General features: G+C 41.3%; 1 protein-coding gene across 1 annotated transcript in view; it reads left to right on the top strand.

The window, feature by feature from the left end:
• Positions 1 to 15,435, top strand: part of sorcs3a (sortilin related VPS10 domain containing receptor 3a) — a 172,514-nt gene that overhangs the window by 10,735 nt on the left and 146,344 nt on the right. The window contains 1 exon segment of the mRNA XM_084044283.1: positions 3,075 to 3,233. Coding sequence (XP_083900409.1) covers positions 3,075 to 3,233 — 159 coding nt within the window.

Raw genomic sequence — 15,435 nt, 5'->3', positions numbered from 1 at the left:
ATAACATATTTATTTTTGTTATAATTCCAAGTCCAATGCCATGCTCCTCCAAATGAATTGTATAACTACTATTCAATGAAGACATTCATGCACTGAGTGAGTGAGTAGGCTGATAGGTGAGTCACAGTTTAACCCTGCGCGTCCCTGTACAGCAGGCAGTTATACAGCCCATAAGCAGCTCCTTTTGAAATGACAACTCAGTGCATTTCAGCTTCTTCCTTCTGGACAGAGTTTACAGTCCCAAAGGTGTAGAACAAAGCGTTATAAAAATAGTTTTGCTCCAGCAGCACTCAGATGTACTGTAAACAACATTGCACAGATGCTATAGAAGCAATGTTTGTTGGTTGGTTTGTTTATTTCTCTCTCTTTCTTTTTTATCTATTATTCTATTTATTTGCTCACGTATTTATTTAAATGAATTAAGGAACTATCGTGGACTTTCTTTTCTAAATTTTTATCCCACGATTTTGTAACCCATTTTTTCACCCAGTGCCAATTGCCTATGTAATCCTGGGCGCTACTCTCCCTCTGCCAGCCTAGGGAGAGCCCAGAACTGAGCCCATGCCTCCTTCAATCCATGAGTAGCTAGCAAGCCGCTTCTTATCACCTGACAGGGGAGAGTTTCCCCGTTTGGACGTAGCGCGTGGAAGAACACGTTATTCCAACCTCTCCCCTCCATCAGGCGCCCCGGCTGACCAGGGGGAGGCAGTATAGAGACCAGGATTACTGCATGTTTTTTGTGAGGGTTATTTATCTCTTTTTAGCCACATGAACTCTAGTGTTCCTATACTGCGTATCTTGGCATGTCATAATAGGCATTCTGTGGAAATAGGCAAACGTTGGCCCCAAAATAGCTGTCACAATATGTTGTGTTGTGTTGCGTTACATGCTTATAGATCAGCTCATTTCAGTGAAGAGATTTGTTGTAGAGGGGAAAAGGAGGGGGCCAAGTACAGACCCCTTGAGGACCCCGGTCAATGAAGAACTGTAACTGGTGATGGGCTGAATATTTGAGCACTTGAACACTTTATCAAGTGTGTCTGTTGTCTCTGTAGTTTGTATAATTTGTCAAGATGGATGCTCTGTCTGCTGCAAACCAAATCTACCTCTAGGTACACTGCAATGAAGTGACCTGACATTGAAAATCATCTTTTTTTTAAAACACATTGGAATGGCATTATGTCAAAGTTTATTATACTATTTATCAGCTTTTTTTTCTTTCATATGTTGTACTAAAGATGACAAGTGGACACAGAGGCATTCCTTTCTTTATTCAATTCTATAATAATGGTGAGAGCCCTTGTACCTTCTAAGCATGGAATTATTGATCCTACCACTTCCTGAAGTTGATCTTAAAGGACGACTTCACCGCTTTTCAACCAATCTTCATATAATTACTCATGATAAAATGGTACCATTTTTTTCTACTCGGCCTGTGTCTCATAGGAGGACTGTGGGCAGTCCAGAAACCGTCTACCAGTGACATCATCGTTAAGCATGATTTTTTTTCCCAACAAGATTTCACATTTTTTATTTAGATTTTTATTAACACGAAAACAATGGCTTCTTTTATTGCATTGCAACTTTCCAGGAATAGAAAGCCTGCAGTTTCTATTAGCTTGGATTCCCCATTGATGATGTCACTGGTAGACGGGACTCTGAACTGTCCACAGCCCTCCTCTGAGACACAGACCGAGTAGAAAAACATGGTACCATTTTATCATGAGTATTAGTGAGGACCAATTATATGAAGATAGGTTGAAAAGCGGTGAAGTCGTCCTTTAATGTGAAGGACATTTTATGCAGAAAGAAGCATAGAAATGATTACTAATTTACAAGCCTTTCTTTTTTGTAACGCCCATTCTAGTGTTCCTGCGGAGCAGTTGATTTGGGCATCAACTGCTCTAAGATAAGGAAGATACCCCAAATAAAAAAAAACTGTAAATACATATAAATAGAAATGTTGGCATAAGTATCATCACCAGCAATAATGGGCATACATGCATCTGTCATCCATGAATGGATATGCCGTACCATATGTTATCAGACTATTCAGACGGTGAACATGATGTGAGACTGTACAGTGTCAGCCGGCTACACGGTGGGAATATGGATAAATATGTACAGACAATCTACAGTGAACATAATGAGGAATATACAATGTATTTACAGCAGAAGCCTAGACAGAGCTCTAATTATGATACTAGTGTATTAGTCCAGGAGCAAAAGTGCCAGGCTTTACAAGGCTCGCACCTCCCACACAGGGACCCAGGCCATGCCTATTATGCCTTGTCTAATATAGTGTTCTTTGTGCCTTTCTTGGTTAAGCAGTCTACTCTGTGTGTCTGCGAGGAGTAAAGAGGAACAGTCACGAAATGAAGTTGCAAATGTACTGAACTTCTATAGCCAAGTGGAAGTTTGGTTTCTGCTGACGCTGCAGCCGATGCTGCTAATATCTCTTTTTTGTCTTCTCTCTTCTCCCTATCGTTTCACCCTCTCTCTAACTCCTATACTCCTTCCCAAAAATGCTTCACATCTATGCATGCTTTTAACCAGTCAAATAGATTTGCTTATAAATTGTATGCATGCATGCACACTGTATTCATGCTTACCAGTGGTGGAAAGTAACTAAGTACTATGTACTCAAGTACTGTACAATTTTGAGGTATTTTGTTTACTTCACTGGAGTATTTCCAATTTTCTGTACTTTTACTTTTACTCCACTACATCTCAGAGGCAAATATTATACTTTTCTTGACGCGTTGTGAGCTTGTAGATCTGCTATTTTCAAACATTGGTACTTTCACTTTTGGTACTTTAAGTATGCCAATACTTTTGTACTTTTACTCAAGTAACATTTTGAACACAGGCCTTTTACTTGCAACAGAGTATTTTTATATTGTGGTATTGCTACTTTCACCTAATTAGAATATCTGAATACCTCTTCCACCACTGATATACTGTACTTACACAAATGCAATTGCAAAACACGGGTCCTTTTTCTCTTCTCCTCGGGCATCTCATTCTGTCTCTCACTCTCTCTTTTTTTCTCTCTCCTTATCTGTTTCTCACAGATTATGGTGCTGACGGACCCAGAGTTTGAGAGCAGCGTGCTCATCAGCTCTGATGAGGGTGCCAGTTACCAGAAGTACCGACTCAGCTTCTACATCCTGAGCCTGATGTTTCATCCCTCGCAGGAGGACTGGGCCTTAGCCTATAGCCACGACCAGAAGGTGAGACATATCTGCACAGCACTGTTGATTTCGTCGACTATAACTACGACGAAAAATGTCCGTCGATGACCATTTTTTCACTGACGAAAACTAAATGAAAATGAAACTAGAAAAAGTGCTCCTCGGAGCACAAGTCTCCGCCAGCAGACTTGTGTTGGGAATGTTGGGAATGTTCTAATTCTTATGTTCTAATCTTTTCCTTGTGGTGTCAGCTGCTCGTCTTCGTTCTTTGTAATTTTCAGATGCGAGTGTTCTTCGTCTTTGTTTCTTAGCTTTGTCCTTCTCCAAAGGCGCAACGCCTTTGGTTCTTCATCGGTTTGCAGACAATGATGCACTGTGTCATTAACTGTGATCTCAGTTTGTACTGGAATGTAATGTTCTTGATTAATCCTGTTTAAGCTATTTATATTACACATTGTGATGACACCATAATGTATTGCTCCGCCATTTCTCAGCCATTTCGTGATTATTCCCGTCTTACCTCACTTTGAAAGAGGCTAAGACTCTTTCAAAGTGACACATGTATTTATAGGCCGCTATACGTCACTAGCCAATCAGATCACACTATTTCACCGTATTGTCACGTGTCACGTGAGGCTTGACCAATGGTAGCTTGGCCGAGGGGGGGGGGGACGGAAAGTGAAAACAATGTCTCCTGGCGGAGACAATAAAAACGAAGCTACGATGACTAAAACTAAGACCAAATATATTGACAATTTCGTCACAAAAAAAAAACTATAGACCAAAATTTTAGTGAAGAGATCCGGTAGAACTAAAAGACAAGTCATTTTATGTTTGGTTGCGCTCGGGTGTTGCGTTCTGAAAATAGCAGATCTACAAGCTCAATGTTCTGCTTTGTCTGCTTCATCTTCAAGCTTCAAGTACAGTACTTGAGTCCATGTTAGTTACTTTACACCACTGGTGCGTGCGTGCGTGCGTGCGTAAAGTTAAGTACACTTAGAGGTCAGTATGCCACCATGTGGAAGTCCATATTTAGGCATGGATGACGTCACATTGACAATGTCAGTGTGGAACTCCATATTTGGGCATCAATAGCGAAGGGAAAGACAGTGATTTGTGGAATTGAAAGCAACCAACCGAGCACCAGTGGCATCGGCTTCTCTGATTGGCCAACCCCCAAGCCATCAGGCTTCATGGATTGGACACGGTTTTGCGTATCGTTTGTGCCACTGTGTCAATATAAGTGGCAGCGCGTTCACAAGCTCAGTATTCCGTTTACAGACTCTATCCTCGGTCCCTCTTCTTACATTCTAGTTTTTAACTGTCGTCTGAAATGCTGTGCAGGACACTGCATCTGGAAGGAAAGGAAAAGGAGGGTGGTTATCCAAAGGGAGAACACTGTCACGATGCTATAGCGGTGAGGAACAAAGTGTACTTTTTTGTTGAGTGCTACTTTGATGGTGTTCATGGGTACAAGAAGAACGAGAAGAAAATGAAGAGCCAGATTGGCGTTCACATCTTCGACACGGTGTCTTTATGCTGGACGAAGACGCCTCCACTGACACCTGAAAGAGGAGAACGTCACCTTGAGGTTCCATCCATACGCCGGGGCCACACAGTTGTCCTGATAGGAGATATAGTCTACATCTGGGGAGGATACTGGGATGGGAAGTACTACAATGTGCTTTATGCATTTGATGTCGACGCCCACAGATGGTTCAAACCCCGGGTTTCTGGGACTGTTCCAGAGGGGAGGTACTACCACTCAGCCTGTGTGTTGGAGAAGGTCATGTTTATCCATGGAGGAATCACCAAGCCGACTAGATGGACTATTGACATCTACAAGTTGTACACCAGCACAATGGTCTGGTCTCTAATTAACATCAGAGGAAGTCCACCACATCCTTCATATTATCACTCTCCCACCATCATCGGGACCAAGATGTTTGTATTTGGGGGAGACAAAATCTGTGTGTTTGACACGGAGACCAACTGTTGGCTGAGCACGCCTTCTGCACAGCTTCTCCCAGAAGTACGTTGTGATCATTCAGCCTTTACCTACAATGGAGAGCTGTACATATTTGGTGGCACCAACGATTGGTGGCGCCCGACCCAGACCTTCAGGGATCTGTGGAAATTCAGTCCAGAGACCTTCTCCTGGAAGAAGGTTGAGCCCAAGGGGAAAGGCCCATGTCCAATGTATGGCATGTTCTGTTGCACGATGGGAGACCGTATCATCCTCTCTGGAGGACACAAAGGAGATGGAACTACTGCTGAGGATCTTTACATCTTAGACTTAAGTCCTAGTCTTAAGACACTATGTAAGCTAGCAGTTATTCAGTGCGGTCTGGAGCAGTCTGAACTCCCACACAACATCAGGTGGGAACTGGCAGCCACTAAAAGAACATTTGTGACATGTGCAAAACGGGACACTCCTGCAAACTTTGGAAGCCAATCGTAGCCAATCGTAATGGAATATCACAAATCTGGGTCATTCATGTCGCATTGCGACGCGTTGTGAGCTTGTATATCTGCTATTTTCAAATAGCCTGGGTTTAAAATAGGCAAAGCAAAATTCCACAAATCGCTGTCTATATGGAGTTCCACATGGCGGAATGTGTATTTTGCAATTAACCTATATATATATATATATATATAAATATATAAATATATATATATATATATATATATATATATATATATATATATATATATATATATATATATACATACATACATACACACACTACGACAAGAATGACCCAGGGTGGAAGACGGGGGAAGACTCCTCAGGGTCTCAGATTGGCTACGATTGGCTTCCAAAGTTTGCAGGAGTGTCCCTTTTTTTCAGATCTACAAGCTCACAACGCGTCGCACTGCGACGCGTTGTGAGCTTGTAGATCTGCTATTTTCAGCACGCAACCAGTTGTATAATCAGCCATTACGACGCCATAAAGGAACCGCCAAAATACATTTTAGTCGACTAAATCAACTATAGATTTAGTCGACCATAATCTTATGATATTTAGTCGACTAAAACTAGACAAAAACAAAAACATTTCAGATGACTAAAATATGACTAAAACGAAATGGAACATTTTATTCAAAAGACAATGAAAAAAAAAATATATACAGTATATGCTGTCAAAATCAACACTGCACAGCGTATTTTTTTATTTGCTCCTTTCATTGCCTGTTGCGGTCATTTGGCTTGATTGTAACGAGGATACATCATCGTATGACGCCTAAGGCCGTTGGAAAGTGCTCCCAGTGACAACACCTTTTGACCCCCGGATCAAAATTGATTAAATGAGAAATGCTCGCGGCTGCAGCTCGGAGCTATAAATTATCGGAGGCCTTTAAGACCCTTACTTAGAATCAGCATTTCCTCATCAGCATTTTCTTGTCAACAGTGGCCATGCATATAGTGACTGTATAGCAGCATTGACTTATGCATTCATCTTACAATCCAGCACCATATTTGTCTAACTTGACATAATTACCGTAACCTTTACCATAGGCTGTATGACACTATATATTCATATGCTGTTCACACAAATGGGAGAGCAGTGGCTCAGGAGGTAGAGCATAGAGTTAAAAATACTTGAGAGGGCACCGGAAATCCCCGCCCATCCACTTGCATTGAGTTGCTCACCCAGCGAATACTCCTAAATCACCCCTTCTTCCGGGTTGGGAAATGTGACGGGCGGGGCCTTTTTGGGGCTTCTGTGACACGTTTTGCATCCCGGAGGTGACGCGTTTTGCGTCACCTCCGTGCGCAAGCTCGTGAGTCCAGCCCATCGGTCGAAACCGCGTTCGCTCGTTCGTGACAGTGGCCCAGGCCGTTTTAAGCTGCAGTACCTATGAATGGCCAGCATGTCCAGTGCGCTTCAATGCAACCTCTGGGTTATGGGGCCGGTCATCAAATTATTGGCTGAGGAATGCGACAAAAACTGAAAAATCTCAACGAATTCAAGGTTTCAAGGTGTGTAATTGATCGAAAATAAGTCCTTTTTTGGGTGAACTACTCCTTTAACCCCTAGCTGCTTCAAATGAGCAGGTTGGTGCCCTGCATGGTTTTCCTGTCGATGTGTGAATATGTATGTATTGTCTCTGTCAGGTGAAAACCTTCCAAAACCGTTACTTTTCAGGAATTGGGAAAAAAATGAACCTGTGTTCCAATGGATCCAGAGTGTCTTCACTGAAAGAACAGCTACTGATTAGGAACACACCTGTTGATACTTTCCATTGGTTCAATATTTATAAAACCCACGGACTTAACCACTTTTACTTTGAAAATGTCCGAAAATTGTTTAAAAAATAGCAGATCTACAAACACACAACGTGTCATGATGCGACCCATTGTGAGACAGTCGATCGGCTATAATTGTCGTTTGACTCTATGTTGGTGTGACACTGCTGTATGACAAAATACTGTAGGGCATTCATTTACGGACACTGAATACAAAGTTTAAGAGATACAAGGTTTCTGCCCGACAGCAATGATATACAGTACCTTCACCATTTTACAAATTCTACCCATTGAAGGTCTACCTTCATGGATAAAGATCTGATGACTGATCTGACCGCCAAAATGACCTCTGTGCATTGGGAGATACCAGTAGTGGAAAAAGTTCTCAAATGTTTTACTTAAGTAAAAGTACCAATACTGCAATATAGAAATACTCTGTTACAAGTAAAGGTCCAGAATTCTAAATTTACTTGAGTAGAATAACAAAAGAATTAGCATCAAAATATGCTTAGAGTACCAAAAGTAAAAGTACTAAAATATTTGAAAATAGCTGATCGACAAGCTCACTAGGCATGGGACGATATGGAAATTTCATATCACGATAATGGTGGGCAAAATTATCGCGATACACGATATTATCGCGATTTATGCAAATGTCTGCAATTTAACCTAATACAAATTTTAAATGATTAATTCAATTTTTAAACGGACTAGAATCACTTGACCTGTCATTTTTTAACAAATATATGTATTGTCTCTGTCACTCAAATAACAAATAAAAATCACACCCAGTGTGAAGTGGGCGGTGTGTGGTCATCACAACATGACTCACTTAAAAAAAAGGATTACTTTTTTTTAAGTCCATACTGCTATTCATAGGGCTGCACATGCGTCATGTGTTTCGCTAGCCAATCACAGTCCTGAATTTGCAAAGTCAGCCAATCACATTACAGCTAGTGGTGATGACACTAGCTGTAATGTGATTGGCTGACTTTGCAAAAGTATAGATTTGCATTGACTGTGGAAGGGTTAGGGATGTAGACTGCGTTGTAGACTATTGGCCAATCACGGTGCAGGATTGGTCAGTGTCCAAAACTCACTTATAGGGGGCGGTTACACCGCCCCAAAAAAACACTCTCCTAACGTATTAGCAGTACAATATCATGTACAATATCACAATATCAATGTCACCAGAACCAAGGAGAGGTGTTTCTGATGAATCTAATGTTAAAAATGGAGTTTTCAGGCCAAGGACCCCCTAGCTGAGAAAAAGATGAAGCATGCATGGACCCCTTACTCTATATTGTATAAAATTGTGTTTCAGATTACAGATTTTACTTAGTCTGCTCTTTTTTCCCCTCTACACCTATAGCCTCTTTGCCAAAAATAGCCGATCTACAAGCTCTCAACGCCTCGCAGCGCGAGGCGTTGAGAGCTTGTAGATCTGCTATTTTCGGCTAATGTTCCTCTCAGAAAAGGAATTCTAGGGTTCAAGTGTTAATGTAAAAAAAACTAAATTCTATCACACAAAGATTTGGCGGACCACTTATAGTAGCTCTGAGGACCCCCTAGGGGTCCCGGACCCCCTGTTGAAGACCCCTGCTTTACACTGACTTGTCGCATGGCTTCATGGCTTCACCCCTCCTCCCATGCGACAAGTCAGCGCATCAAAACCACGTGACTTCCATAGGGAATGAATCCCCCCCCCCCCCCCCCCCGAGGCATGCGTAAAGCATGCGTCGCGTGTTTTAACTGTGTTTATTACACGGCTTGGTTGAATGCTCGATTCTGATTGGTCAGTCATCGGTCATTATTTCTGGATAATGACCGATGAGCTCAATAACGGACCGCTGTGTAATCAGAGACTCAGAACACCTGCTCATATCAACCTAAGCTGCTTGGTTTTATGCTTTATCCAACATGACAGCCATGTAAACAAACAAACAATGTCATTTACAACTAAACGTTGCTCTCAAGAATGTTTTTGAAAACATTTGAAGTGAGAAATAGACGATGCAATTACCAATAAGTCATTCTATTTGATCCACTACACTTCCTTGTTTATCGTGGCACAACAACGGGGGAATACCAAAACGCTCGCCCCAAAACACAGTCGCCCCGGGGCAAATCCGGCGGTATTACAGGCAAATCGGCAGTAAATAGAATGGGGGGCGAGTGTGTTTTGGGGCGAGTTTTTTTCCATTTCGTCATTTGTTTTTGCGAGGCGAACTTGTCCGCCCAGCCCAATACTTATGAAATACTTTCATTGCCGTAAGCAAGGAAATACTTCGTTTTGTTGTTACTTTTGGGTAAATGTACTTAATGTATTTATTAAGTAGCCGTGTAATAAGCGGCTTCGCCTCGGTGGTTAATCGCCCTGTCGGGCTTTAAATTTCAATAATGACTACCTCCCCATGCATTATCCCTTGCGTACGAGGCCTTACCAGTACACAGACACTCTGTTTCCAAGGTGTTGCCTTTCTACAGCTCTGCATAATCTGTCTGTGTGTGTCTTTACCTCGATATGCCCAAATATGGATGACCGATGTCATAGTACTGGTGTCATAGTAGGCTACTGACAAAAAAACATCTTATTATTAGCACATTGCTAAAATGGCCATTCAGTTTGAGTAACGTCTATAAATTCCATATAATGATGTCATCATGGAATGACATCACACCATCGTCCTTGTAAATGTTTTTTTTTGTATTTTTAACACCATTCAGCAACAAGTTGCCTTGCCTTCCAACAACCTCTTCTATAAATTAGTTGCACTGATTCTCAGTGGTGCTGGTGTGTGAAATGTTTCACTGGACGATACGTCTAAAAGTACCTAGGCTTGCCTTGCCAGCTGCTGTGGTAGTCGGACACAAGCTGTACTCTTTTGGAGGTTACAATAAGAACAACAACAACAACACCAGTGATCAGATTGAGGTCCTCATCTTCAACACACTGTCTTTACGCTGGATGAAGTTGACCCTAGTGAAAACTGGAAGAGGAGAACATCACTTTGAGGTTCCCCGCGTGTGCTGGGGCCACACAGCTGTTCTGGTAGAAGATATTGTCTACATCTGGGGGGGACGTCCTTACGATAGGCCTAACGGCCTTTATTCATTTGATGTTGACAACCACAGATGGTCCAAACCCAATAATTCTGGTGCTGTTCCAGCGGAGAGGAAACACCACTCAGCCTGTGTCTTGAGGAAGGTCATGTATATTTATGGAGGAATCACCCAGTTCATTGGACCCACTAATGACCTCTACAAGTTGGACACCACTACAATGGTCTGGTCTTTAATTAACACCAGAGGCACTCCTGCACCTGTTTCATGTTGGCACTCTGCCACCATCATCGGGACAAAGATGTTTGTATTTGGGGGCTTGGAGAACCGGGGGACAACTACAACAACATCAGTGTGTTTGACACAGAGACCAACTGCTGGCTGAGCACTCCTTCTGCACAGCTTCCCACAAGAGGACGCTGGGGTCATTCAGCCTTTGCTTACAATGGAGAGCTGTACATATGTCGTGGCAAAAACTGGAACCAGGACTTCAATGATCTGTGTAAATTCAATTCACAGACCTTCTCATGGAAGAAGGTTGAGTCCAAAGGGAAAGCCCCGTGTTGGATGTGTTCGATGGGTTCTTGCATGATGGGAGATCGTATCATCCTCTTTGGAGGATACGGCACACCTGATGACCTGTATATCTTAGATTTAAGCCCTAATCTGAAGACGTTATGCAAGCTTGCAGTTATTCATTATGGTCTGGAGCAGACAGAACTCCCACATAACATCAGGTGGGAACTGGCAGCCATGACTACCAACTATAACTGAAAACATTACATAGCCCTATAGAAAGAGAAACAAACTGTGATCCCATTTAACCCATTTAAGACCTGAGGCCGATTCTTACTAATGTCTTCTAAATGCTAACAGTTTTCTGAAAAACGTATGTTTCTATATCAGTGGTTCTCAAACTTTTTCATGTCAAGGTGATATGCATACATTTTCTAGATTTTTGAATAGCCAAAGTGTAAAATAATGCTTTTTTAGCTCATCAAAAAATGACACAGATGCGTTCCAGGTCTTAATGGGTTAAATACATTAAATAAATAAACACACAAACAAACAAACAAACAAATCTGCAAATGGCAACGGGGTCCAAGCATATCAGAGAAAAGATGATGAAGAGAAAGATGATGAAGAGGAAGATGATGGCCCTCAGGAGAAAATGCAGATGAAGAGGAAATAAAAACATAAAAACATAATATGGTTCACAGTGACATAGATGTAGACCAAGGACCAGTGGAGATTACATCCAGAGGTAAGTGGCTGATGTGGGAAGACGGATTCTCTGCTGGAACTGTTACCTCCACGACCCTCTGGATAAGTGGATGAAGATGGATGGATGGATAAGTGGATGGACATGGACTAGAGAAGGGCGTGTCTGATAAAATGAATATCAAATATCTAAATACTGAATCAAGCAACTTAAAAACTGTCCGGGGTGCTCCCAAAAGCCTGAGTAGACGATAAAATGACCCTTTTTTTTCTCTCGATAATTACAGTACCCCACGATACAGTTATCGTGGGGTACCTAAAGCTCACAACGCATCGCGATGGGACGCGTTGTGAGCTTGTAGATCGGCTATTTTCAAATAGCCTATGTATGAAATAGGGCTATAATGTATCTTTTATAATATAATAATTTATATCTAAAAAGTAGTAACTAAAGTTTTCAAATAATTGTAGTGGAGTAAAAGTCCAATATTTGCCTCTGAGATGTAGTGGAATAGAAGTAAAAGTATTGGAAATTGGAAATACTCAAGTAAAGCACAAATACCTCAAAACTTTACTGAAGTACAGTACTTAAGTAAATGTACTTAGTTACTTTCCACCACAGGGAGATACCTGGTGATCTGTACGGCGGTCAAAATGATTGACAACTTGGAGACTGCATTGGTCTCACACAAAACTAACAAAACGCCTTGGAAAAAAGATCAGTATCTGCTTCATCCAGAAACTAAGAAACTAGTCCCTGGTGGTGACTTCATTTCACCCCTCACATTTTTCAGGTGTGGATGTGGGAATAGGGTATGCAGGTAATTCTTTACACCACAAAATGGGTCAATGCATTAAACGCATTCATTTTGTACCTGGAGTTATGAATACTTATAAGATCCTGCTTTAAACACATCTTGGACCCTAGCGTCCCTATTCTGGGCCAAACGCCCACGGCAAAAAATAGCCAATCTACAAGCTCACAACGTGTCGCATTGCGACACGTTGTGAGCTTGCAGATCTATGAAGCTTGTAGATCTACGAAGACTTTGGTCTATGAAGTACAGGCTTTAAGTGGTTGAAACTGATTGAAAACATATTGGTAAAAAATATATATATTTTGATATAAAAATGTTGATACTGTATGCTCACGGAAGCATCACATTATTGTAAATTAAAATTGATTATTACATTAAAGCAGTGGTGGAAAAGTACTCAAATGCTTTAGGGGAGGGCGGGGACAAACGACGCACCCTTATCTATTTCCCTCTCTGCACAAAGATTAATGAATTTCATGTAACCATACTTTTTTGTGAACAAGAGACACTTGTCCTCTCCCATTAACACTTCACCTGCCAGAGTTATTTCAGATTTTTTGCTGTTGTCTGCCAGAAAATTTTCATTGAAATTTAAAAAGTCCGTTTTAATTTCAGTGAAACGAGTCGAACGCAATCGGTAAGTAAAGTGACGTTGCGCTACTCTCCGCACGCGGCCGCCAGTCGGGACGAACGGTGCATACATGGGGGGGGCGGACGGCGCGGTCGGATGAAATGTCCAATAACAAGCACATAAGTTACATTTCTGGCATCTAACGCTCATTGATGCTTCAGTAGAATCCTACGAGCAAATGACCATGCTGATAGTCAAATAAATGTATCATGTTAATGTCGCCTCTGTCGTTTCCTCAACTTTGTGTTACACATGCACCGTTCGCCCCTCCCTGTCTGTAAATGCATCGAGCGGCGTAATGCACCGTTCGTCCCTCCCTGCCCTCCCCGGATGTTTTGCTAGCTAGCACAAAAGCTAATGAATATTTTTCAATGGAACCTTCACTGAGAGTTAGCCCACATATTAGCCTAACAGACAAAGTCCATTTACAATTGGCACCAAATAAACACAGCAGTACAAATGGAAAACACTCAAATAGGGTATTTTTTTATACTACAATGTGGAAATAAACAAAAGTGGCTTCAACTCTGCCAATTTTGATCAGAACTGGGAAAAAAGGTCTGACTTGCAACCGTCCCTCCGCGCCGTTCGTCTCAGTTTTCCCCTACTTAAGTAAAAGTACCAATGCTGCAATATAGAAATACTCTGTTATAAGTGAAAGTCCAGAATAAAAAATGTACTTGCGTAAAAATAAAAAAGTATTGGCATCAAAATGTACTTAAAAGTACAAAAAGTAAAAGTACTAACATATTTGAACATAGCAGATCTACAAGCTCATTAATAGGGCTAAAGTGGTTAATGTATGTTTCATAATATCATAATTTATATCTGAAAAGTAACTAGTAACTAAAGTTTTCAAATAATTGTAGTGGAGTAAAAGTACAAGATTTGCCTCTGAGATGTAGTGGAGTAGAAGTAAAAGTACTGAAAATGGGAAATACTCCAGTAAAGTCAAAAGTGTACTTAAGTACAGAACTTGAGTAAATGTACTACGTTACTTTACACCACTGCATTAAAGCCCACTGGTGTTGTTTCGGAGTGTTGAAGAGACCAAGCTGGTAGGTTACTGGAGGACGCTTAGTTCAAAATCCCAGAACAGTCTGGTTGGGGAGAAATGTACACAGCTGAACCTGGAGTGTTAATTCACCCTTATTGGTCAATTTTTATAGCCTGGCTAACACAACGCTGGACTGCAGCCAGTAGTCTGGGAAGGCTCCTCTGATCTTATTGGCATATTACATAGATAATTAGGGGCCTGTGTGCCGACGGGATCCTACGCTGGTTGAATAACAAATCTAATGAATCACGGTCTATGTGTCGCCTCATAAAACAATAGTGTCACTTTGTTCTGTTACTGTAACTCGTTAGTGTTGAGACTAATTTACTTCATCGTGCGCAGCTGTGTCATACCACCACAATAGCATATTTTCAAGGTGTGCGTGTGTCTGCGCGCGTGTGTGTGTGTGTGTGTGTGTGTGTGTGTGTGTGTGCGTGTGTGTGTGTGTGTGTGTGTGTGTGTGTGCACTGTGCAGCTAGGCCTTATTTAGTGTAAACTGTTCATAAGCCATGGTTGCCTGGGGGAGAGTAGTTGTCTCGGAGCCTGCTTGTCCGAGGAATGAGCATGGCAACATGTCACCATGCTACAGTGTGCTAACCCTCAATATTTGAAAGATGTACATTGGCACCATGAGACTAAAGTGCGGCACAATTAATTAGTCTTCCATCATCCCATGCTCAGAGGTGGAAGAAGTACTCAGATATCTTACTTAAGTAAAAGTATCAATATTGCAACCAATGTAGAAGTACTCTGTTACAAGTAAAAGTCCGGAATTCAAAATGTACTTGTGTAAAAGTACTAAAGTATTGGTATCCAAATGTACTTAAAATACCAAAAGTAAAAGTACTAAAATGTTTGAAAATAGCATATCTACAAGCTCACAATGCGTCGCAATGCGACGCGTTGTGAGCTTGTACAGTAGATCTGCTATTTTCAAATTGCCTAGGTATAACAAAGGGCTTAAGTGGTTAATGTATGTTTTATCATGTAATCATTTATATATGCAAAGTAACGAGTAACTAAAATGTTCAAATAATTGTATTGGAGTAAAAGTACAATCTTTGCCTCTGAGATGTAGTGGAGTAGAAGTAAAAATACTGTAAATTGGAAATACTCCAGTAAAGTAAAAATACCTCGATATTGTACTTAAGTACAGTACTTGAGTAAATGTATTTCGTTACTTTACACCACTGGCGTGT

The sequence above is a fragment of the Gymnoscopelus microlampas genome (genome assembly GCF_963454915.1).
Source record: "Gymnoscopelus microlampas genome assembly, chromosome: 2".
NCBI lineage: Eukaryota > Metazoa > Chordata > Actinopteri > Myctophiformes > Myctophidae > Gymnoscopelus > Gymnoscopelus microlampas.
This window is presented reverse-complemented; position numbering and strand designations above follow the sequence as displayed.